Below are 25,109 nucleotides of genomic sequence, written 5' to 3' on the forward strand. Positions count from 1 at the left end.
AGAACACGTGTCCCTCGTGTAAGCTTGGGAGTCCCAGGGTCACGAAGCGGACAAAGTCCGTTCGCTGGCTACTTGAGGGCAAGAAACAAAATGGATGCCGTATCTAAAATGGAACCCGAGGGTTCAGATGAACAAACCCAAAAATAAGACGAACCATACGTGGTTGCGTAGCGAAACTGCGTACACCCACTATACTCGTCATTTGCGGTTCGTAGATACCCAACTCATCCATATTCGTCACCACTCAAAAGTGTTGTTCCGTCCCACACGGAACCTCACTCCCTTCTTTTATCACAAGGCAAACTGAGGCCGCCGGTGCCGGTGTGATTCTCCTGTCCCCCAGCCCCCTGCAGTCAAGCAGGTGCTCCCAGATAAGGCTCCTGAGAGATGTGAAGGTTCGTCCCAGATGGGCACGTGGCTCCTCCTCCTGTCCAGCCGGTGCGACTACCTGGCTGATCCTGCCAGGAGCATATGCTTGTCTCAAAGATTAATATACACAGTGTAAGTACACACTGCAGGTACAGTAAAACTATGGATGGCTCATTAAATCAGTTATGGTTGTTTTGAGAGCTCTATTTGTTATTGGGATAACTATGGCAATTCTAAAGCTAATACATGTCGACGAGCGCTGACCTCATGGGATGCATGTATTCATCAGATTAAGACCAATGTAGGCTTGCCCAGCTGCTTTCATGACTCTAGAAAACCTCAGGATGATGCAAATCCCTGTGACAGCAACAATACATTTGGATGTCTGCCCTATGAACTTTTGGTGGTACTTTCTGGGCATACAATGGTGTCTATGGGTAATGGGGAATCAGGGTTCAATTCCGTAGAAGGAGTCTAAGAGATGGTTATTGCATCCAAGGAAGGCAGGAGTCATGCGAATGAACCACTCCCAACTCAGGGATTTAGTGACAAACAATAACAATGCAGAACTGTTTTGAAGCCCTGTAATTGGAAAAAGTACACTTTAAATCCTTTAATGATGATCTATTGAAGAGAAAGTATAGTGCCAGCAGCCATTGTAATTCCAGCTTTAATAGCATATATTAAAGTTGGTGCAGTTAAAAAGCTTGTAGTCAGAGCCTAAATCAAGCTGGTAGTATGCTGCAAGTCGAGCAACCATCTGTCCCAGACCCTTCCTCTCGGTGCCCCTTCATGCTCTTGACTGAGTGTCTTAGGGTTCGTAAGTGTTTACTTTGAAAAAATGTGTGTGTTCAAAGCAAGGCAGTCACCTCAATACTTCAGCTAGGAATAATAGAATAGGGTGCTGGATTTATTTTGTTGGTTTCCAGAACTGGGGCTATGATTAAGAGAGACTGGAGCATTTATATTGTGCAGCTATTGGTGAACTTTTTATACTGGTGGAAGACAAACTAAAGCAAAAGTATTTGCCAAGAATGTTTTCATTAATCAAGAATGAAAGTTGGCGGTTCAAAGATGATCAAATACCATCATAGTTTAGGCCATAAACAATTCAGACTAGTGATCCAGCTGCATTTTTCCCATGATCCACTAAGCAACTTATTGGAAACCAAAGTCTTTGGGTACCAGGGGGAGTATGGTTGCCAAGCTGAATCTTAAAGAAAGAAGTGAACCACCAGGAGTAGAGCCTGAGAATTTATTTTACATAATGTGGGAAACCTAGCCCGGACAGGGAAAGGATTGACAGATTGATAGATCTTTCTCGATTCTCTGGGTGGTTGTGCATGAAGTTCTTAGTTGGTGGAGCAATTTCATTTGTTAATTACAATATTAAGTGGGACTCTTCCATGCTAACTAGTTACGTCACTAGTTGCATGACCCCCATGTGTCAATATTCAACTTCTTAAGAAGACAAGTGGCATTCAGCTATACAAGATTGAGCACTGGTCTGTGATGTCCTTAGATGTGCGGGGCTGCAGTCACACGATCAGCGTGTCTCCAACCTTTGCCGACAAGTGTGGTTAACCCCACAGAAGTACAGGTTATAAGCCTGGTTTGATTAAGTCCTTGACCTTTGTACACACTGCCCTTCGCTACTATGATTGGATGATTTAGTGAGGTCCTCAGAGAAGCTCTGCTGGAGTTGGCAACAGCTCTAGCAGAGTGCTGAGAAGTTCAAACTTGACTGTCTAGAGGAATTTAAAGTTGGTATATGGTTACTAAACGTGAACCAGTGGAAGCATCATTAACAGTGGAGGAGCATGAACGACTGACAGTGACAGCACAAGCCCTCCCTGCCTCCCATACGGAACCCAGGGCCCGATCTCCTGTCAAGCATCCTGGCCAGCAGTATGGTGAGAGGCAGGGCAGTTTGGATGAGAAGGAGCTGGGGCCACAAGGGTAACCTTGCTCCTCTCGTTGGAGATGCCATGCCCCTCTAAATCAATGTGAACTGCTTTGAAGGGTGGTAGGAGAAGTTACCCCAGCCACTTGAGCTTCAACGAATGTACCAGAAGCGTGAACATTGATTTGATTGTGTTGGGGAACCTGGCTCTTCTGCCCTCAGTGCCTCCTCCAGCCCACCTGCATGTCTCAGGCTGTTGAGCACTTTATTAATAATAAGTGTAACATATTCACTGCTGAAAAGAGTAAACAGATGGGTGTTTGTGTCTATGTGCTTTCTGGCATTGTGATTTTTGTTTTAGTGTAAAGACTTATTCTTTTGAAAAGGAGATAAAGGAAATGTGTTAAAATTGTTATTTCTGTTTTATAGGCTGTCCTAGTTAATACCTCTGAGATCATGTGCCTGAGGTATTTCACAGATCTGCTTCTTGGGAAAAGCAAGCCAGTCATGCTTGTAGGCAGTGCAGGAGTGGGTAAAACCGTGTTTGTAATGGACCGATTGACTGCGCTCTCAGAAGACTACATGGTGTCAAAGGTCCCATTCAATTACTATACCACATCAGCCGGACTACAAAGTAAGTATAATATCAAATATCTGAAATAATGACTTGTAAATATAACTGACCTTTGTTATATGTTATTTTGGTGCTGCGCGGAACAATCTAAAGGCCAAAGTGAGAAATGTTCAAACACCTTCACATAAATCATTAAAATAACGAAAGAATGAATTTCAATTATGAACTACATCATTTTGGGATCACACCGTTCCCTACTGTTGCCAAAAAACTATTTCCCTATTTAATGCCCCAAATATATTTAACTTTTTTTCAAATACGTGTTTGTGAACTAAGCATTTGTTCCAAGAACCATATATGGCAACAATGCTTTACATTTGTTAATAGGCAAATTAATGCTCAAATGTTTCACAGGTAGACTGAAAAATGTCCTTAGGCAATTAAATGATAGTCTACTACATTTATAAGACATTGCAGATATTCATAGTTTGAAACACACTTATGACCAATGGATTTGTTTTGTATTTGGTTGTCATAAGTAACATAGTGCCAAAGCTGGGCTTAGACGCAAGGTGTCCATGCCTCAACAACAGCAGTATAGTCTCTAGACCACACCTCCAAGATATATGAGATATATGAAGGTTGCCCAGCATGAAGACACATTCAGAATTCTAGCATTGTACCCATGGATTGGCCTTAGGGCATGCTGCATCGCTCTGAGCCTATGAAACATCAAAATATATAACAGAAGCACTGCAATTTTTAGGGTGGTGATTTATACCGAATCCACTGTCAACCTGGAAAAATTGTAGTGGAGCGGCCAAGGCATCTGTCTATGGAGCACGGGGGCTCACGGTTCGATCCCCGGCACTGGCTGCAGGTCAGCAAAGCACCATCTTCCCGACGGCCCCCAGTGCCTTGACGCCCTCTGGCAATTGTTCTCGCTTTACAAATAATGGATTTTTGTATTTTTATTTAACCTGGTCCATCCGTAAACTCTGCAATAAAAGCTTTCACTGTTCTGATGTTAGAAAGATGGGTTAGAGCATTCATAGAGACTCCTACCTGCGTAGGGTGTTTCAGGATTAGAAACTATCAGTTCCTTACATATACATACCAGCTCCTGTAGAAGGTGCCTAAAGGAGTTAACCACCCCAGGCTCCACAACAATTGGATTCTTGGGGAATCTAAGACTTCTAGAAAGTAACTTTACAAGACTGGGGGCATCTAACCCCTAACATTGTGATTTATTGTATCTTTTTCTGTGAATCCTAGTTCCTTATCATGCAGCACATTAAAGTCAGGAGAATAGTTGAGCAGGAAATCTAGATCTACACAATAAAGATTTGCTCGATTCCCAAAGGTGCCTTTATTTTGGATAAGCAGGTGGCTTACATTAGGACTGTATGGATAAATGGCAACAATCTATGTATTATCATACATGACTTTTTGTGCCTGTTAGTGGGTAGAGAGAGAATAAAGTTTTATGCACTGTACCCAAGCTACCAGTGCACCAGGAATGAACCAACTTTCACTACAATAGCAGTGTATCTTAGTGAGAAAGGGCCTCTCTGAGCACAGTCACCCCCATTTATGTGGGCAACAGCTGCTAGTTTTGTTTGAACTACGTGCACCCCAGTCGAAAGATTGTGCTCTGATCCTTGAAACATGCTAACATTTATTAATCTCCAGCTGGCAACAATAACTTTCCAGTAAGGCCATAGTATTTGGTACAGGAAAATACACCAATGACATCGATATTTAAAAATTACCTGGGGACTGCCTCATCTTATGTGGCATTCCCTAGGCTGACAAAGTAAACTTAGTTGAAGGCCTTCATGTCTACCCGGCCTGCTAAAACGGTATGCAAACCTGTCAAAATAACCATATTGACAGGATGGAACCCTACTTATAAATATTAAATAAGGAGGCTTGCTTATCCCAAAGTAGGGTATCTGTTAATTAAAATGGAAACATGTAAGAATTTGATGTTTGCATTTACCTACGGTACCTAGCTACCAAAAGCTATTTTCACTGTTGGGGTTTTAGCTGACTCTCTAATGAAAAAGGTGTAGTTAATGAACCTATTCAGTATCTTTGGTTTAGAATAAGCTACAGAGATCACTGAACCACACTTTAAAATATTTATTAAAAATGCACTTCAATGGTGATTTGGGATTTCTGATAAATATACAGTTTAAGTGGCTTTTAGAAAGTTACATCTTCCCTGTCTGAAGCCCACACCGACTAATTGGCATTAGCCTGCCTGTGGCTGGCATATCATTGCTGCTTTGATGAGATGTGAAATGTAAAATACTGCTTTCAGCAGAGACAATGGCTTGGGCCTGGCAGGGTTGCTCAGATAAGGAAAGTGACACAGCTTAAGCCAGAAAAGGACAGTTAAGGAGGTCCAGGAGCTTCAATAACTTGAAATGGGCCAGGGGAAGACCTGTAATTATATGGTTAGTTATAAGAGAAGCCTGAAGAAGGGGGCATTTTGATCCCAAAATACAATTTAACATTCTGGTTTAGTCTTGTTGAAGGAGGGAGCTAATATCAACACATGTTTGGGGAAAGATTCTGCAATGATAGATTTTACTGAGAAGGTGTGCTGTAGGATATTTTCCAATTAGGGATACAGGGCGTGCTGCAAATGTGGGATCTTTTTGTCCATTGGTCAGTGAGTGTCCAGGAGTCACCCCCACATAATGTCTAGTGGATCCTACAAAAGAAGTCTCTGAAACCCAGGTCTTCAGAACACTTTCTGAACCTATAGCAGAACAGAAGAGGACCGGTCCTGCTGCCTGTAACATGGAGAAATCTGGATACATGCTCCCATCTCTACCCAGGACTAAGAAGTGGATTCTAAAGGTTAATTGACTTATCTTCTATGTGGCTACTGGAACATAGAAAGCTGCAAGATGCCTTTTCCTGCAGTAGCCCTTTGACTACTTAACATTGGACCCAGACTGAACCTTGCTTGGGGCCTCTGCTGGAATGCTGGACGTCATGACAAAGGTGTCCAATTTCATCTACAGCTTCAGGCTTGCCCCGCTGGAAAATTCTTATCTCCAAAACGTCTGAAGATATCTTGACTGAGTGAAGGTGCGAAAAGTATCCGCTCCACAAGAGAAATTTGGAAGCTGAAAATGTTGATTTTCTTGCTCAGAGCTTTTCCCTATCAAAATCAATGGATTCAGTGGGACTGTCTCCATCATATATCCAACTTTGAGTGGACATTGCTGGATACAATCTCCAACCTTGTCCCAATCAGAGATGTTGACATCCATAAAAAGAGTAAGCTAGAATTTAAGATCTTTGACCTGGACAATTTGTTTATGTACCCGACCTTCACTCACTCACAGTCAGCATGAAATTGCGTCTAGGTCCCAGTCAACCAGATCTCTGATTGGTGCTATACTTTTTCTTGCTGCTTTTTGCCTTAAAACTTTAAAATTTCATCTCTCTGGTCTCCCACATTGGATTTTAGTTTTTCCAGTTTCATATTTTTATTTGAAATTTGCATAATTTTAAGAATCTAGTTGTACAATTTTAATTGAGAAACGGATTGACCTTTGAGTGTTTTAATGTAAACTTTGCACATAGCTACCAGGGGTTGACCCTAGGTTTAAATTAAAGTGTATGTTTGACCTGACAGGATTTTGTGACTTATTGCCTGTTTAGGACTCACTTCCTTCCCAATTAACAACACATTTGCTTCACTCTCCATTTTGTAGCTCAACGTAGCTATTAGTGATTAATATTGTAGAAAGTGATCACCCTTGTGATAAACAGTAGGACATGTTAAGAATATTTAGGATAAATAATATAAAGTGTAGAGAGGGCATGTAGTGAAAATGACTGATTACTAGATGTTGCTTGGTTGAAAAATTATAGACAAGGTGTCATCTAGTATAATTATGTGACTAAGGGGAATTCGGGGTTAAATTCTTAGAACTAAATTTGTTCTTTATATCTATTACAATTAATATGTGATAGATATCAGAATAATATCTAAAGTGATAATTCAAATATATATTTAAAAAACAAAAAATCTCTTACCCTGTTAGCTTGTAAGATTTAAATACACAACATAATTTCTAGGCCTGGGCGAAGTTCTACTACACAAAACTCTGATCTTTCAACATCATTCAGGTTTTAGCCCAGCCTCTGCATGTCAGCCAGAATCTAATCAAACTAAATATTGGTCATCTTATCCACCATTACAGTTTTCCTTGCCTTATTGCTGCCTTCTTGTTCAGAATACATGATATATTGAACTGCACCATCCTCAGTGGCCCCTCTAAATCATTAAAGAAATGTACAGAAATGCCTTGCGGTCACCCATCCCTCTACTGAAGACACTACCAGTTGTGGATAGGGTTTTGTTTTCTTTTATTTGCCACTATTCCTTTAGCAGTTAGCACAGACTCCATCACGGAGTCTTATGAAGTACAATGTTATTTTTCTCTTGTTCCTTCCTGGTTACCCTCTGTAATGACATGTAGCCAGTGCAGGTTCTGTCTTCCCTTCCTGAGTCCTCTCTGTCTTTTTCGGGTGCAGAGATGAGGCGTATTGTGGCCCTCAAAGTACATTGACAAGGGAGAAGTAAACAGTAAGGCAAATGGCCTTCAGAAGGTGCCCTGACTATTGTGCCTTTCACCGTACCTATGAATCTAGTGGTGCGTGCTATCATCACAAGTGCTCTCCCTTTACCCCAAAGTGATCCCGTGTTGGTGACCGAAGGTCAGCCCACCACCGCCGGAGAGGAAACACACTAACAACCGGCCCTTGGAGCTCCCCCCTGAGTCAATGACGGTGGCCATCTTGGAATTCTCTGGCATGGCAGCTGCCCGATCACACTTCCTTCCAAAAAGGAATGGACGTTCAGCCCATTTCCAAATCTGGCAATGGGATAAGATATCCACATTTCCCTGCATCTTCCCAGGAACATGGAAGGCTTGAAACGAAAAAGGCTGTAAGGCCAAGAACCAGCGCAGCACCTTACAGTTTGTATCTTTATGCAAAGATAACCATGTAAGTGGGGCATGGTCAGTTAAGAGGATGAACATGCACCCCAACAGGTAATACTGGAGTGACTCCATAGCCCACTTGATGGTGAGACATTCCTTCCTTATGGTGGGAAACAATTTGCGGCTAAGGTAAGGTTGGGGTGTAGCTAACCCTGCTGGACTGATTGAGAAAGAACGGCCCCCAATCCTCGACCAGAGTTGTCAGTTTGTAGCACAAACGTTTTGTCAAAGTTGGGACATATGAGCACAGGGGCTTCCTTCAGTTGCTGGAAACTATGCTCCTGAATTTCCATCCATGGCACTTGTTTTCTTGTATGCTTGTTGGACAGTAGGTGGGTGAGGGGACTTTCTAACTCAAAGAGCAGTGGCGCAAACTTTTGGTAGTATCCCACAAGTCTCAGGAAGTAATGTATTTTGCTTTTTGTAGAAGGCTGGGGAATCTTTTTTACAGCCTCAAGTTTATTTAGTTGTGGCAGAATCCCAGTCAGGGCTGTATGCTACAATATCATTCAAATAGGCTATAGCCTAGGTCAATCATGGAGATGAAATCTGTTCCCCCTAATCTCTCTACTAATGCGTCCACCCGGGGCATGGGATATGTAGCAAACCGTGAGATGGCGTTCATCTGACAGAAGTCTGTCTAGAAATGCAGACTCTGTCTCCTTTTAGTTCTAACACCACTGGTGAGCACCAAGTGCTTTGGGAGGGTTCTATGATTTCATCCCCTAGCATATTCCACACTTCCTGTTCTACTGCCTGTCTTCTGGCGGCTGGGATGTGATATGGCTTGAGCTTGGCCAACTGGTTCCCCTCAGTGATTATGTCATAGGCCACAAGTACCGTGCACCCAGGAATGCCGGAATTGAAATTAGGGTACTGAGGTAACATTGTGACTAGCTGCAGTTTCTGTCTATAGTCAAGGTGTCCCCCATTCTAACTTCCCCCCATGGGCATTCATAAATGGCTGAATGGGGATGTCCAGGTGTACTAGTGTTGACATGGCTTATCGGGACTATTGCATCTGCCGTAGCGGGTGCTGGCTCCTCCCAAGCCATCATTAAGTTCACATGTCAAACCCGTACCACCCGTCCTCTATGTTGGATGGAAGCTCTGTAGGTCATTGGGGTCACTTTCTATAGCACTGGATATAGACCTTGCCAAAAGTCTAGAAGCTTATTTTCTGTGAAGTAATATCAATACATTTTCACCCACAGGAAACTCCCTTAGCTTTGTTCCCTAATCGTATGCCTCCATTTTTCTTTGCTGGGCCCTTTCCGTGTTGGTGTGCACTTCCACCAATTGGATGGATGGGGTTTCTTTTAGTGTTGTGCTGTAAACCAATACAGATTTGTACTCCTCCTCCTCCTCTGTCCATTTTCCAGCTGCCGTATCTAAGAGGGTATGTGGTTTCCTCTCGAACAGTAGCTCAAAGGAGGAAAACCACATTGACTTCTGTTTGTGGGCACGTACGGGGAACAGTACCAATGGTAATTTCCTAGCCCAATCTCTCTGTCTCGTGTATGATTTTTCTCAGCATAATTTTAATGGTTCTATTGTATCTTTCAAACAGTCAACTGGTCTGTGGGTGATATACCGGCGTTCAGATTGATCGACAGATTTGATTCACCAAGCAGGACATAAAGGGGGTAACCTGATAAGTCAGTACTTCCTACGGAAAACTCACACAAGAGAAGAATAACACCAAAGTCAAGGGAATCGCCTCCGCACAGCTGGTGGCATAATCAACCAAGATCAGTATATATTGATGTCCCCGAGCGGAAGGCGTTAGTGGTCCTACTCGGTCCATGCCAATATGCAGAAACTGTTCCTCAATTGTGGGGAAGGGTCATATGGGGACTCTTACTGCCCCTGGTGGATTCACCAGCTGACATCTTTGACAGGCTAACAGTACTTTGCTTCTTCCCGATACACTCATGGCCAATAAAACCTCTCTAGTAAGTATTTTAGGGTATGTTCCTGTCCATAATGCCCACTCCCAGTCTGATTATGAGCGAGATGCATTACTTGGTCCAGGAAGGTTAGGGGTAATAGCAGTTGTTCTGTTAGGTGCATTTGTCCCCGGGTGAGTTATAGATACTTTAGGGCACAAGCTATAGTTAGTGGAGCTAACTATTGCTGGTGAACGTCAGTGGTTATGTGAGTTTAAAACGTTTCATTGTCACTGAAATTCTCGCCCAACTTTAATGTTACTTTAACCTTTGTTTTTTTCAGCGAATATATATAGGTGTCTAGATATCTATGTGTGTGTATATGTATACCATGTGATCAAGGGGGATCTTTCCCCAAAACGCATTGGACATCATGGATACTGTAGCCAAACAAATCACCTTGCAACCCCAGCATGGGCTCATGCTGATGCGTATTGTTGCTGTATTTGGATCTGGGCTTTACCACGCCTGTCACACGAGCCGCCACTCAAAGAGGCCAGAGGGAGAAGTGGAATCCTGTGACTTGGATATATATATATATATATATCAAAGCTCCAAGGTTCCCACCTGTGGAGACGCACTCTGACATCCACTGCAGCAGCCTTCATGAGGTAAAAGCCGGATCGGCGGGCGGATCCAGTTTACAGCATGCCTGTTGATTCACGCCTGATGCGTTTCGTGCTCATTGCACTCTTCAGAGGTGCGACAGTCATTTTGCCATAGAGGCCACACCTCCCACTTTGAAATATGAGCCCTCCAATAGGCGACTCAAATGAGTCTGTGTTGGTTTGTGGGTCTAGTGGTGTGTGCCTCAGTTATGTGCCGCTGTCTGAGACATTTCAAGCCCACCAATGGGCCTCCACTCACACATCCGGCTTGTCAATCCTCCATGGATGCCTCCACATTGAGACTCCGTGATATAGAGCTCCGTGGCCCCAAATTTCGGGTGGTGCATCTCCCGCGGCTGGGAGGCCACGTGTAAATCAAAGCTCCAAGGTTCCCACCTGTGGAGACGCACTCTGACATCCACTCAGTAGTATATTTCCATCAATCACGGCCTCCATCAAAAAAGACCTTAAAGCACACTCTGTTTTGATCAATGTTAAGAAAAACTTTATTGGCAAACGCGTTTCGGTGATTCCGCCTTTATCAATGCCATAGTAATTCATTTTCTTTTAGCTTCACATTTATTTGGTCTGTCCCCTTTAGTAGGTATTTATTGCCATATTTTACAATCCAAGTTTGAAATGTTACTTTGTAGCGACATTTCCAAAACGCGTCGGGCAGTGTTTGCCATTGCTTTTTGATTTGAATAAAGCACGCTGAAGAAAATCTTGGGGCCCGGCGCAATCTTGTATTTGAAGATTGATTGTGTTGTCTCTCTCTCTCTCTCTATATATATATAGATATATATATATATATGTATATATATATATATATATATATATATATTATCATCTACTGGCGGTCGCCAGTAGATAGTTATAGTTAGGACCGTGTTTCCATAGGAAATCCGCAACATTCTATTTGGAATAACTTTGGCGCCGGTTGACGAATCCTCGCGAAATTTTCAAAACAGGTGGGGCGCTCCGCTCCGCTCCTACCCTGAAAGTCTCGGGGGGATTCGTCAAGCTGGGGCTGAGAAAAAAGGGGGGTCCCAAAACGCGTTTTCCCCATGCAATTTTCCATAGGGACCTTTAGTCCAAGGTACAGCCCGAACGGCTGAACAGAATTACTTGAAATTTGGCAGAGAGGTAGTCCTCAGGTCAGGGATGTGCCTTTTGCAGGTCTGGTGTCAGTCTGTTCAGTAGTTCCTGAGAAAATCAAAAGTAAAATGTATATATATATATATATATATATGTATATGTAATTCTATAAAATCAATCGCAACTTCAAATGGCCACATCATATTGTAATGAAAATAGTCTTAAAATAAATATGTCTTAGACAATGTTCTTTGGGCGTAGGATAAAAAATCTTAGGCCATTTATTCTGGAAGCCACTAAATTGAAAGAAGTATGCTTCTTACCCTATTTGAGCCTCATAAGTATCTAGCAATTTGGGCTGCAAATTACGTGTTGAAGGTGTCTTGAAGAATTCGGAGGTATGATACAATTCAATCCACCCCTTCATCACGGCAGATGGTAAGAAATGTTCTTCTCATATCAGCAAGGTAGACCAGGCTAAGGTAGGCACCCAGATCACATTCAAGGCATAATTACGGAAACTAGAAAAAAATGCTGAAAAAAAATCGCAATTGCAAGGTAGTTTTGTAGAAAAAAAAAACTGCCCACTTAACATGAGACTACCCATCACATGCCCGGAAATGGATATAATCCATAGTTCTGTCCAGACCTGATGCAGATCGGCACCTTTACAATAAGGAACCAATTGTTCTGCGTCTTTAACCAATTAGCTAGTTGGTAGAGCGTGGAGAGGACATGAAAAACTGAGTAAGACATCAAGGCTCAAAGAAAGGTGGCAATCAGAAGCTAGAAGTCCTGGCTTAGCAGTTATATTAAAGGAGCAAAACCTAAAGTAAAAATAATCCATGAGTATGTCATGACTTAGAAAAAGATCGAAAATAGCAGGTCAAAACCAGGTGGCGAGTCTTGGGGCATTTTGGGAAATCTTAGTATCTCCAAACTAACAGGTCTGCTTTACACCTCACTGTGCCACAACCATACCCAATGACTTTAGAAACTTATCAAGAGCGTAGACTTGTTGTACTTGTCAGGAATGGGACTCTGCCAATTGAACCTGTCCTGAAGAAAATAAATCAGGAGAGAACTGATAGGTGCCTGAGGACACCCTTAACTTTGTGGTGATTTGTTCATTCTATGCCAAAACCAGCATCGGTGCAATTGCGAAGGAAGGCCTGGAGCAGGGTATTGATTCCTTGTTATTTGATGGTTTGCCTCGGCTAAGTAACAGGAATAATAGCGCAATATCTAGCCAAAAGATGGGCTTTAAGGGCGAAGTTCATCCCAAACCCAAATATTGAGTTGTACATATAACAGAAGCAGGAGCAAACAATGCCAGTTTATGACCGGCATCCTCTTCCTGATGCTGAAAAATGGTAGCCTAAAGTCCATGGATTCTTTGTGCAACTAAGGCATATTGAGTACCTGATGTCTCAATGTAGAATTACCTTTAACTAAACAATTTATTTATTTACTTCTTTTGACAAATGTAAAGATGTATGCTTGGATTATTGGGTCCCGAAGGAATGCAGATTATACACACAATATACATAAGAAAGGTTTGTATAACCTATTTTATGAATTTAGTTCATGCTTTTAATTATTTGTACTGTGTACTCTTTTTGGCGAAAGTCTTTCATCCGAAAACAACTAAATTAAAGGAAAAAAAAGAATAAAACCTGTAAATGAGTAATACGGACTGATCGGCACCAATCGCATGCTGACATCATCCCTAACTTCATCTGCATGAATCAATTTTGCTTTTGCACAAACTCCTTTTATGAATTTGCCCATGTGCCCCCCCCCCCCCCCCCCTACACAAGCAGAGATTCGTGAATACGGATTTGTAAATTGGACACTACCAGTATTTTAGAGGGCGCCCCAAACAATTAGCCCTGCCAGGTATTCCCCGGGGACTGGTGCACGCATGAACAATATCCTAATAATCCCATAACCACCTTATCCTTTGGAAATGGACACTGATGGGTTTATTCCAGGGCAAATGTAATTACATTGCTCGCATCCAGATCCGCACAGTTTGAGGCTTCGCTCTTCTCCTCTTTAGATTTCACATCCAGGAGGTGAATGAAATTGCAACTCATCATTTGCCTGTTCGCGTTATTCCGTGCACTGTGCAGTGTAGCATAGCCCAATCGGTGTTAAATACCAGAGCGACAGCGCAAGGAAACAATGGGACTCTGGTTAGCACCCATTCAATCTGTGACATCTCTCTGTGACAGAGTTAATTGCTGCCATTGTTAGCCCTCTGTGACAGCGAGTTAACTATAAGAAAAATTAACAGATGAGCATGCTTTGAGTTGTTAACAGAGGTTAATTTGTTTAATTTCTGTATATTCATGTCATTTTACATGTCTCCGTGCGTATTGTGCCTCACTGTCAGGCGTCACTTCTGTTCCAGGCAGTGCAGTGACAAAGTAGGGACCTGAAAGTGATGAATTATTAAACTATGACAGTTGATAACACATTTTAGAGGTCTCTTGTTTTTATGACCATTGCATTATTGAATAAAGCCAATAGTTCATTTGTTCTAAAAACACTGATGGCTGACTTTACAGAGCAGAGGCCGTATCATGAACATATGTGATGGCTCAGTGCAGATCCGAGATCCTATTTTTATGCTTTTGCACTTTCAAAAGGTACGCCATTAACCGAGGCGAGGAACCATGCTAATGCAAACAAAAACCTTACGGTGATCCCTGCTCAAAAGTCAGAAATCTATCCCTGTAGGTTTAGTCCCATGTTTACAGTATATTCTCAACTTTTGGGTAATTCTCAACTTTTGGGTAATTGACAAAGAATCACAGTAATAATGCTGCAAACCTACAACGGCGTGTATACTTCAAGAAGAGAATGTTCTATGATCTACCTAGGAATCAGGTTAAGCAAGTATAATAGAACAAATTAAATTAAGCAAACTATCATATAGAGGACATTGTGAATGTCCTCTTTATGGAATGTATACATGTATACTGCTAGACTTGGCATCCTTGGTGTGGTTTCCCCTGACTTTAAGCATCTGTCTCCTGTAAAATTGACAGTATGCTGGATTTCGTTTTTGCTAGCTTAGAAGCTTGGGGCACTTTGCCACTGCTAATCAGTGTCAAAGTGCAAGTGCTCCCTAGGGAAATTGTTATGATCAAATGCTACCAGTGGGCCTGCAGCACGTATTGTGCCACCCACATGAGTAGCCCTGTAAATGTATCTCAGACCTGCCACTGCAGTGTCCGCTCCCACAGTTTTAAATTGCCATGTCGCCCTAGCAAGTGCACACACTTGTCATGCCTTAGCCTTCCTTTTTAGGTCTCGCCTGAGCCAGCGCGCATGCGCTGTCCTGCGAGACATTAGGTAAGGGCTTTAAACTTTGGAACACACGCTCGTGCGTGTGCTTTTGCTTTCTTCACCCGCTATTGACCTTTGCATGCGTCTTTCTAAGAAATGTCCCGCATTCACTCTGCCCTGGCCTAGGGTCCGTGAGAGCGAGCGCGGCTATCCTACCTCGTCATGGCTCATTAAGCACAGCGTGCACTTTCAGCTCCAAACGCGGTCGCTTTCACTTTCGCGTACCGCACTTGTTTTTATTTATTTATTTACTAGAGCACCATAATGCCTTTCTGCACAGAACACCCCTACCACCTCCCAAACATCAACCAGAGGGATGCCGTGGCTTGTTTCTTTTCTTTGTGAGCCACTCTCACTGCAGGCACAACCTATTTTTTTTATTAACAGAGCATTGCGCTTTAATGTGCCTTACATTTTAAATGCAGTACTGGGCTGTACAGAACCCTCATTGCTGTGCGTGCGATACATGAACGGATATTTGTTTGTTGTGTAGTTTCCAGTACTGGGCTCTACAGAGCCCTCATTGCTGTGCGTGCGCAACATGAACAGATATAATAGACTAAGGCTCTACAAGGTCTGCTGGCTGTTTGTTTTGCAAATTCATACAGCACAAACTGACCTCAAGAGTAGTAGAGACCTTTACAAGACACCCAGTTACATTACACAAGAGCACATTCACACATCGCCTTTTAGAAGGCACAGGAGATTAACTAATTTGCCCTGAATCACACATTGTTCGACGCCAACGCCGTGACTCGAACAACACCAGCTTCCGTTCGCAATCATCATGTGTGATTAATCAATTAATCGCACGCGATCATCATGTATGATTAATCAATTAATCTCCCCATGGTCCCTCTGTTTACTAAAAACGGGGTGCTATGGAACATTCACATGCGCTATAAGAAGGGACCACCCCGTTAAATCGGTTTTGTGTTCTATATACTCGCCGCTTTTTGTATCTAATATTCGGCCTCTTTCTGCTCTCCTATGTGCCCCCTTCGAGATCCTCCTCTCCATCCACATTCTGCCAGCACCCTCCTTCCCAATAGTCATCCACCACCACTACCACATCCAACACCACCACCATGTCCACCACCGCTACCACGTCCACCACCACGTCCACCACCACATCCACCACCATGTCCACCACCACGTCCACCACCACCACCACGTCCACCACCACCACGTCCACCACCACCACGTCCACCACCACCACGTCCACCACCACCACGTCCACCACCACCACGTCCACCACCACCATCACGTCCACCACCACCATGTCTTCCACCACCATGTCCACCACCACCATGTCCAGCACCACCATGTCCACCACATCCACCACCACCTCCACCACCACCATGTCCATCACCACCACCACGTCCATCACCACCACCACATCCACCACCATGTCCACCACCACATCCACCACCACCACGTCCACCACCACATCCACCACCACCATGTCTACTACCACATCCACCACAAACATGTCCACCACCACTGCTACATCCACCACCACCACGTCCACCACCACTACCACGTCCACCACCACCACGTCCACCACCACCACGTCCACCACCACCACGTCCACCACCGCCACGTCCACCACCGCCACGTCCACCACCGCCACGTTCACCACCACCACATCCACCACCACCACATCCACCACCACGTCCACTGCCACGTCCACCATGTCCACCACCACCACCACGTCCACCTGCACCATGTCCACCACATCCACCAACACATCCACCACCACGTCCACCACCATGTCCACCACCATGTCCACCACCACATCCACCACCATGTCCACCACCACTGCCATGTCCACTATGTCCACCACCACCACGTCCACCACCACCATGTCTGCTACCACATCCACCACCATGTCCACCACCACCATGTCCACCACCACCACCACCACCATGTCCACCACCACCACATCTATCACCACCACGTCTACCATCACCAGCACATCCACCACCATGTCCACCACCACCACCACCATGTCCATCACCACCACGTAGTTGTCTGCGCTCTGTCCCGTTGGACGGAGGCATACCCGGTTTCAGATTACACTGCCCCGACTACTGCCAAACAGTTGGTTCGAGAATTCTTCCCACGATACGGTTTACCACGTGTTGTCTACTCAGATAACGGCCAGCCGTTCTCATCCGAATTAATGAAACATGTTTCACTTCTGTTAGGATATCAGTGGAAATTCCACTGTGTCCGACACCCCGAGGCAGCAGGTCTCGTAGAAAGACATAATCAGATACTGAAAATCAGATTGTCCAAAATATGCAGAGAGAAAGGTGTCGACTGGGTAGTAGCGTTACCAGTTGCACTCTTTTACATGAGAATGGTAGCACACTCTCGAACAGGGCTATCCCCGTATGAGGTGATCTTCGGCAGACCACCAAATATGTGGGGGACGCCTGTACCACGCAAAATAACTGATGTTGACTGTAATATGCTGACAGATTACTTGGCTTCCTTGATGTCTGCACTACAATCTTGTCGTTCACAGGTAGCTGCAGCCTTTCCCGACAACACTGAGGTGAAACCCCATGACGTAGTCCCGGGTGATCTCGTGTTTGTGAGAAATTTCGACCGAAAGACTCAGCTGGAGCCCAGGTGGAAGACACCCAAGTTGGTTCTGCTGACCACAAGAACAGCCGTGAAGATCGAGGGCCGCAAGGGCTGGATTCATTCAAGTCATATCAAGAAATTTCATGGACTATCCCCGGATATAGACATTGTGCCCTGCACTCCCTCACAGACTGATTCAAAACTTCCTTTGGTTGAAAAGACTGAAACCGAACTCTATAAAGTAAAATTGAGGCCTAGAACGTCAGACAATTTGATTGTTTAAGTCCTCTCCAAGGTGAAGCGGTTGAATTTGTCTCTGACATGTATCCTCTAGACCTGAATCATGGACAGTCGCGAAAAATGATGAAACGACAGGCGTATTGTAAATCACTGCGTAGCCATTGCATAGTGACATTATTAATCTTGTTTTCCTTAAGTCTTTTAATAATTACTGCAAGTATATTGTTGCACATATATTACCCTATTGCCAGAAACGTTTACAATGTTACCGCAGAACATTCTTTTAGTGACTTACCTCCACATGAATTGTCTTATAGACTTGCGCTGCGCAATAACACTTTCATTAGTATGTTACATCATTCCCATCAGACTAGTAATGCTACTAATTGTTGGGTGTGTGGCCGACTCCCTCCCTATCAGAATTATGAAGGAGTCCTGCCTTTCTTCCCACATCCGTTTACACATAATGGATCCTGTGGAGCATGGTTTAGTTTAATCAATTCCATAGACTCAGACACAGCAGTTTACCAAGATCATTGGGTATGGGGAAACCTGAACCTAGTTTTACTCAAGGTCTGTTACCCTGACAAGGAGGGTCGCCCCAAAAGAACAGGAACTGATCTAGAAAATGAAGTATATGGATTAGGTAATTTTACACCTAATCTCATGATTCTAAATGTCGTATCCGAAGTTGAACTAGTCTTACCCACCATGTCAGTATTCCCAGCGAAGGGTGAATTGTGTGTAAGAAAGGTTGGTTCCATACATATGGGCCATAGTAAATGCACTACTATAGTAGAATTCAGTGATCAAGGCAAATCTTCATTTAGAGCTTCTCGCCACTCCTACTTTATATGTGGTCAGACTGCATATATGCGTCTACCTCTAGATTGGGATGGTACCTGCTACATTGCATTTCTTTTGCCACCTGTTTTCCTAGCTCCTCCTGATTATTACAGAAATATTCATTTAGTACACAACAGAGAGCGGAGAGATCTCCCCATTGTCGATTACACTGAAACAGCATGGGAAAAATACACAGATTTCAATAAAGGCATCTTTCCTTATATAGGTACTGTTACTAATAGTAAACTGATACGTAGATTAACTAGAACCCTTGAAGCAGTAGTGAATGAGACTATTTCCGCCTTAGGCAATTTAACGGAAGAGCAGTCTGCTATGCGGATTGTTGTGCTTCAAAACCGTCTTGTCCTTGACGTCATCCTGGCTGATAGGGGCGGAGCTTGTAGGGTCATCGGATCAAGCTGCTGCGTATTCATACCAGAAAATTCGCCATCAGTATATAAAGCCATCACTCGCCTTCATAAGATTGTAAACCAGATACACCAGAACCCAGGCACTTGGACTTGGTCCAGTTGGTTTTGGAGTGTGGTATCAGCCTGGGGATGGAGAGTTTTATCCTTCCTAGGTATTGGCCTCCTCATACTATTCAGTTGCTGTCTATGTCTACAATGTGGACCAGCGATCTGTGGTCTGTGTGCCACATCGTGTATTCCACCACCAAGATTTCATTCGTCACGGAAGAAGAAAGAAGAACAAATGATGCTATATGAACAGATCAATGGATTAATGAAGATTGATATCTCTTGACGGGCAAGTAGGGGACAAGGAGGGAATGTGGAAATATGGATTTTTCTGGTCAGTTATGTCCCCTATCTTGGACCCCAACGGTTCTATGTGCATGTCACAAGTACATGTATGTTCCCTCCAGTTCCAGTTATGAAGACGCAAATACATGTGCGTCCACCGTCAACATGTCCTCTGTCAGATCCGCCATGAATAGGCCGGATATTCCATTCCTAAATATGAAAGGCCACCGGCTTTATATGGTTCACTTATGCCATTTTACAGTCCAGGCAAGTAGGCCCTGATTCTGTCATCAAACTCCTCTTGCTTTCTGCCTCTGAAAGCTCCAGTCTGAGCCTGCATCTGTGACCATGAACTTTGTCTCATTCTCTGCGCGGCTCACGAAGCCTGACATCAGCCTATTCTCTGCCAAGAACTGTATTTCACCTTCGAATTATCTGCTTCCCCCTCAGCCGATGCATTCTTGCCTAGTAGTTTAAGTAAACATTCTCCCAGTTACCGAGCAAAAGGCCCGGCTTCTCTGCCCTTATGCAAGTAATTCATAGTCCTGTTACCATGGAATATTCCTATCCCCTCGCATTCAGTGTAGACACTTAGACGCTTGTACACGCACGCACAGTCAGTATAGAATAGATTCTGTCCGAGAGTCCTTTTTTTGTGGATAACATAGTTCTTTAAACATAGGATGTTAGATATGATTTGGGATTAGGTTGACTTGACCCCCCAGACTTCTTGTCTCCACATGTAGAGCTAAATGTCAAGTCCCCTTCACCCCCTAGTTACACGTCAATTACACGTCATACTGCTGCGCGCGCATCTATGCCAAGTATTATCTTATAGATCCACCTATATGTGACATCATAACCAATTATGTTCCTTTTTACTCCTTATTACACCCATTTTTGGTTACGCAGATAAATCGTCATTTTCCTTATCAAATTGTTACGCCTACTACATTCGCTTCATTGTAATGTATGTACTATAAAAGTCATTTCATGTCAATAATGTATGTACTTCACTTCCTGAACCTCCGTGGTGATGGAACTTGGAGCAACCGATTATAATCGATCACTGGAATAAAGCCCTTTCCGAACCTCTAATACCACGGATTCTGCCTCTCATTTTACTGAGCTATTTTATTATGTTTCTGTATCAAATTAAGTCCAGGTAAAGGAATTTTATTTACCACACCACGTCCACCACCACGTCCACCACCACGTCCACCACCACATCCACCACCATGTCCACCACCACCGCCACGTCCACCATGTCCACCACGTCCACCACCACGTCCACCACCACGTCCACCACCACGTCCACCACCACCATGTCCACCACCACATCCACCACCATGTCCACCACCACCATGTCTGCCACCACATCCACCACCACCATGTCCACCACCACCATTTCCACCACCACCACCATGTCCACCACCACCACATCTATCACCACCACCACATCTACCATCACCACCACATCCACCGCCACGTCCACCACCACATCCACCACCACCATGTCCACCACCACCATGTCCACCACCACCATGTCCCCCACCACGTCCACCACCACCACGTCCACCACCACCATGCCAACCACTATGTCCACCACCACGCCCACCACCACATTCACCACCCCCATGTCCACCACCCCCATGACCACCACCACCACCACGTCCACCACCACCACGTCCACAACCACCATGTTCACCACCAGGTCCACCACATCCACCACCACATCCACCACCACGTCCACATCCACCACCCTTAACAGGTAAAGTGTCACTGGAGGACAGGGGTAATAGGAGTGTCATAGGACATTTAAGGATGCATTGGGTGCGAGAAGACAGGAATAGGTGCTAGAAATATTACACCAGACCCAAGATACATTTTGAAGAGGCGCAATGTCACAGGGGCTCCTGTAAAAGAACTCGCAGCATCTCTACCTCACAGTGGCATATGTGCATGAGCCACTCACTAAAAACAAGCATAGGCATAGCCAATAGGTCTCACCTTTGGGACCTTATAAGTGTTTAGCCATGCAACACTTGATTTTGTTGCACCAAGGATATTGTGCTGGATAACTAAACACTTATATGGTCCCAAAGGCGAGACCTATTGGCTATGCCAATGCTTGTTCTTACATGTCAGGCACCCTTCAGGTATGCCCATGGTACCCCCATGGGCAGAGAGCTATGTATTGGAAAGGTAGGACATGTACTGGTGTGTGTGACGTGTCCTGATGGTGAACTACTGTGTGTTTGTTTTTCACTATTGAAAGGCTATCTGTCCCATATGCTAACATGGGAGTTGCTTTGCAACATCTTACAAGTACATCTTTCCATTATGACAAGATAGAGAAATGGAGTTTAGGCTCCCTGAACTCAGAATTTAATATCTTTTTAGGAAGATGTTTTTTAAATTGTGTGTTTGAAAATGCCACTTTTAGAATGTAGGCATTTTCTTATTTAACCATTCTGTGTGCCTCTGCTGTTTGTGTATTGACTGTCTGATTTTGGAGTGACTGGAGCTGGGGGTGCATTTACTGCAGACAGCCAAAAGGGGGTTGTGGTGTGTTCTGCCTTTCCCAAGTTGGGCTCAATAGGCCTGGTCTCCATTTAGAGTGGTGGAAGGAGTCTTTACTAGCACCTGAATAGGCAGTGTCTCCTCTGCACAATACTGTTTCCACCTCTTGTAGTGTAGGTGGGCCAGAGAGGGCAGAACTGGTTTGGACTGGGCTCAGAGACCCTTGCCACAAAGAGAAAATGGGGTATAAGCATTGGACCTTAAACCCCAGGTTGTTAGATCACTTCTGGACTCAAGCGGAACCTCTGCCAAGGAGAAGAGCTGGAGAGCTGTAAGGATGAATACTGCCCCTTTGCTGTGTGTGCTTTGCTGTGTTGGCCTGCATTTGGTGCTTCTGCCAAGGAGAGAACAAAGACAGGAACTTTGCTGTGAACCTGCTTGAAGAAGAGTCTCCAAGGGCCTGTGTTTGCTGGCATCCTGTTCATAAGTCTCAGTCACACAAAGACTTCACCTGCAAAACACTGACCAGCACCTGGACTTCTCTTTGGACTCCTGCATTCAAAAGGGCACCAATTCTAGTTCCTGGGCCCTGATAATTGTGTGGTTGGTGTTGCAAAGCAAGAAGAACAACTCCAACATGCCGGTGATGTTACGACCTTCACCAAGGTCGAGGGGGCACCGCTTGTGAAGTGCACAATACACTGCCTGTACCACAGCTCCACCGCCCTTTCACATCTTCCGGCGCCTGCAGTTATCCACCTTACCGATGCCAACGCTCGCACTAACATATCACCGCCAACACCAGCAAATTATCGCAGAGCCAATAACGGACGAGGGTGACTTCACAAACCCTTCAACGTTGCACCGCCTCACTGGAACCGATGCCTCACCGCCGATGTCTCCTAACTTCTCCTGTCCTGGATTTGACGCTTCGCTTCCTCGTGCCTCGGTACCGATGCCTCACCTCCATGACGCCGTACATTGCCTGTTGACTTTGTTTTTTCCAAGGTACTGTCGTTTGGGGGTCAATGAGACTCATTGCCCTATTTTTGCCTGTGCGACATCATAATAGCCGGAAGTGGAGCTATTTGTTTCTATAAGTGCTATTTTTGAAGTAATTGTATTAAAAGTGATATCTTGGCACATCTATGTTTGATTTTGGTCATTTTGACCTTGCTTGGTTTAGATAAAGGTACTTCAATTTTCTAAACTTTGTTGGTGTCCGTTTGTGGTGTTTTCATTGTATTACTGTGTGTTTGGAGTACAAATTGCCATTGGGATAAGCCTGTATGCTTGTGCTGAGCTACCAAGCGGGTGAGCAGAGGTTATGGCTTGGCAGTTCGGGCTGGACTGTTCCCATGAGGAACAGGGTCAAGACTGATTTGCATATGGCTGGGTCCTAACTGTGATGGCATAGTGAGCAAAAGAACGATGGATTAAATCTAGATCTGTGATAGAGGGTGAGTGGTTGAAATATTTCAGCACTCCGTCCATCATCTTGTTGTATTTGCTGTTCAGGGATTAACAAACAACTCACAAAAACACCGCAGGCCGTCCAAAACTCAGCAGCCAGAGAAGTCCTAAACCTTCTAGACCAATCCCTCATCACACCACACCTTATGGAACTCCACTGGCTCTCCACACTTTCAACATGTCCAAAGCTCTACACAAATTCACCCTTCCTATCTGACCAGCCACATTCACTTTCACCAACCTTCCAGACACCTCTAGTCTGCTTGTCTCTCACGTGCGCACACGCTATGCATACACAAAATCAGAGTAGTGGGCCTCATCTTCTCCTACCTGGCTCCTAAAGCCTGGACCCACAACATATCATAGCCACCTCTGCTCTTTTTGACTTTTCCAAGAAGCTGATGTCCTGACTTTTTAAGTAAGCCCCCAGGGCTGGTATCCCACACCTGCTACAGAGTGCATGAATACCCTCATAGGTAATTATCGCACTATTAAAACACTAATATCATAGCAATAAATATTAAGGAAAAATAACCTTCAGAAAGTTATCTTTTACTTGCTGATCTGTTAGAAGGCTAAAATGCCTTAACCTCTGTCAACTCCCAGCCTGTGGCCAGCCCTGTAAGAGGTGTGAACTTCCTCCCAAGAGCACAAAATAAATAGGCTGACCTAAATGTGGAGTGATGACTCTTGTGAGCACCATAGTATATGCAGGGTATGGGCTGTAGTCAATCTGTTGACATCACAGTGTCAAATCCTGCTGGACAGGTCTGTTGGGCTACCTGTAACACTTTGGGCCACTTTAAAGGGAGAGAACAGATTGCCAGGACAATTCTTGTGTATTCCATTGTCTGCATGCTGAATGACCCTGCTTTTGTCCTACCAGAATCCTGTCTCTGGGTTTTTTGGGGGTAGTGTGGTTGCTGGAAATTGGGTTTTAGTGTTAGATGTTGGAGGATACTAGGACTGCCATAGTGCACTTACAGCTCCGTTTTCCGAGCCCAAGTTTAGTGTGGCCAACATTTTTTTACAATCTTGGATTTGCCATGGCATACTGAATTTTGAGCTTGTTTGCAGCAATGCAAATAGGAACTACTTAAAAACAGGGCCTGGAAACAATTACTTCACTGGTCAGAAAGAAGTTAAGAGTATCTTAGGGTGACCCACATCCACAACCTGGTAACCCCACAATGCTAGAACCTCACCCAGGCTTCCTCAGGAACACGGCTGGGCTTGAGGGCCATGAAAGTGTACTCCTGTAGTTGTTTGGGCACCAAAAGAACTTTGGGAAATATTTTTAAACATTTGGTCAAGAGCTTCAAGGGTGCCTACCGTAATGACTATTGGACTGTCAGTTCAACGGAGTAGGAATGAATGTCAGGTTTGTCCTGCTTGGAGAAGACTTATTCCTCAGAAAAATGACAAACTCCCTTTTCAAACTGGTGCTTGGAAACTTTTAGATGTTCTCTACTTCCAGGCACTAGCAGAGTAAATTTACTTGGTGTACCCGACCCACGCACCATTGCAGTTAGCCTCATAGGTCTGTGTGTATCATGTCCATTGTCTACCATCGGTGCTTTGCGCTTCTAAGCACTTTTTGCACTTAAATATCTACATATTCATATTTCTGGCTCCCTTTATTGGTTTTGTGTCATTTTGTCTATTACATTTTTGTCTCTTTTTTTACAATTGTGAGTTGCATTCTTATTGTTTTGTGTTTTCGATCCTAAATACTGTACATATTTTCTCTAAGTTAAGCCTGTCTGCTCTGTGCCAC

The 25,109-nt window shown here is 44.2% G+C and overlaps 1 protein-coding gene and 1 pseudogene across 1 annotated transcript in view; both read left to right on the forward strand.

Annotated features, from left to right (window-relative positions):
- DNAH11 (dynein axonemal heavy chain 11) overlaps window positions 1–25,109 on the forward strand; it is a 3,007,685-nt gene that overhangs the window by 1,544,165 nt on the left and 1,438,411 nt on the right. Inside the window, exon 46 of the mRNA XM_085631597.1 lies at window positions 2,702–2,906. Coding sequence (XP_085487723.1) covers window positions 2,702–2,906 — 205 coding nt within the window. The remainder of the gene's footprint in view (window positions 1–2,701; window positions 2,907–25,109) is intronic.
- LOC146789448 (18S ribosomal RNA) lies at window positions 446–2,176 on the forward strand (annotated as a pseudogene).

Source organism: Triturus cristatus, chromosome 10 (assembly GCF_964204655.1).
Source record: "Triturus cristatus chromosome 10, aTriCri1.1, whole genome shotgun sequence".
NCBI lineage: Eukaryota > Metazoa > Chordata > Amphibia > Caudata > Salamandridae > Triturus > Triturus cristatus.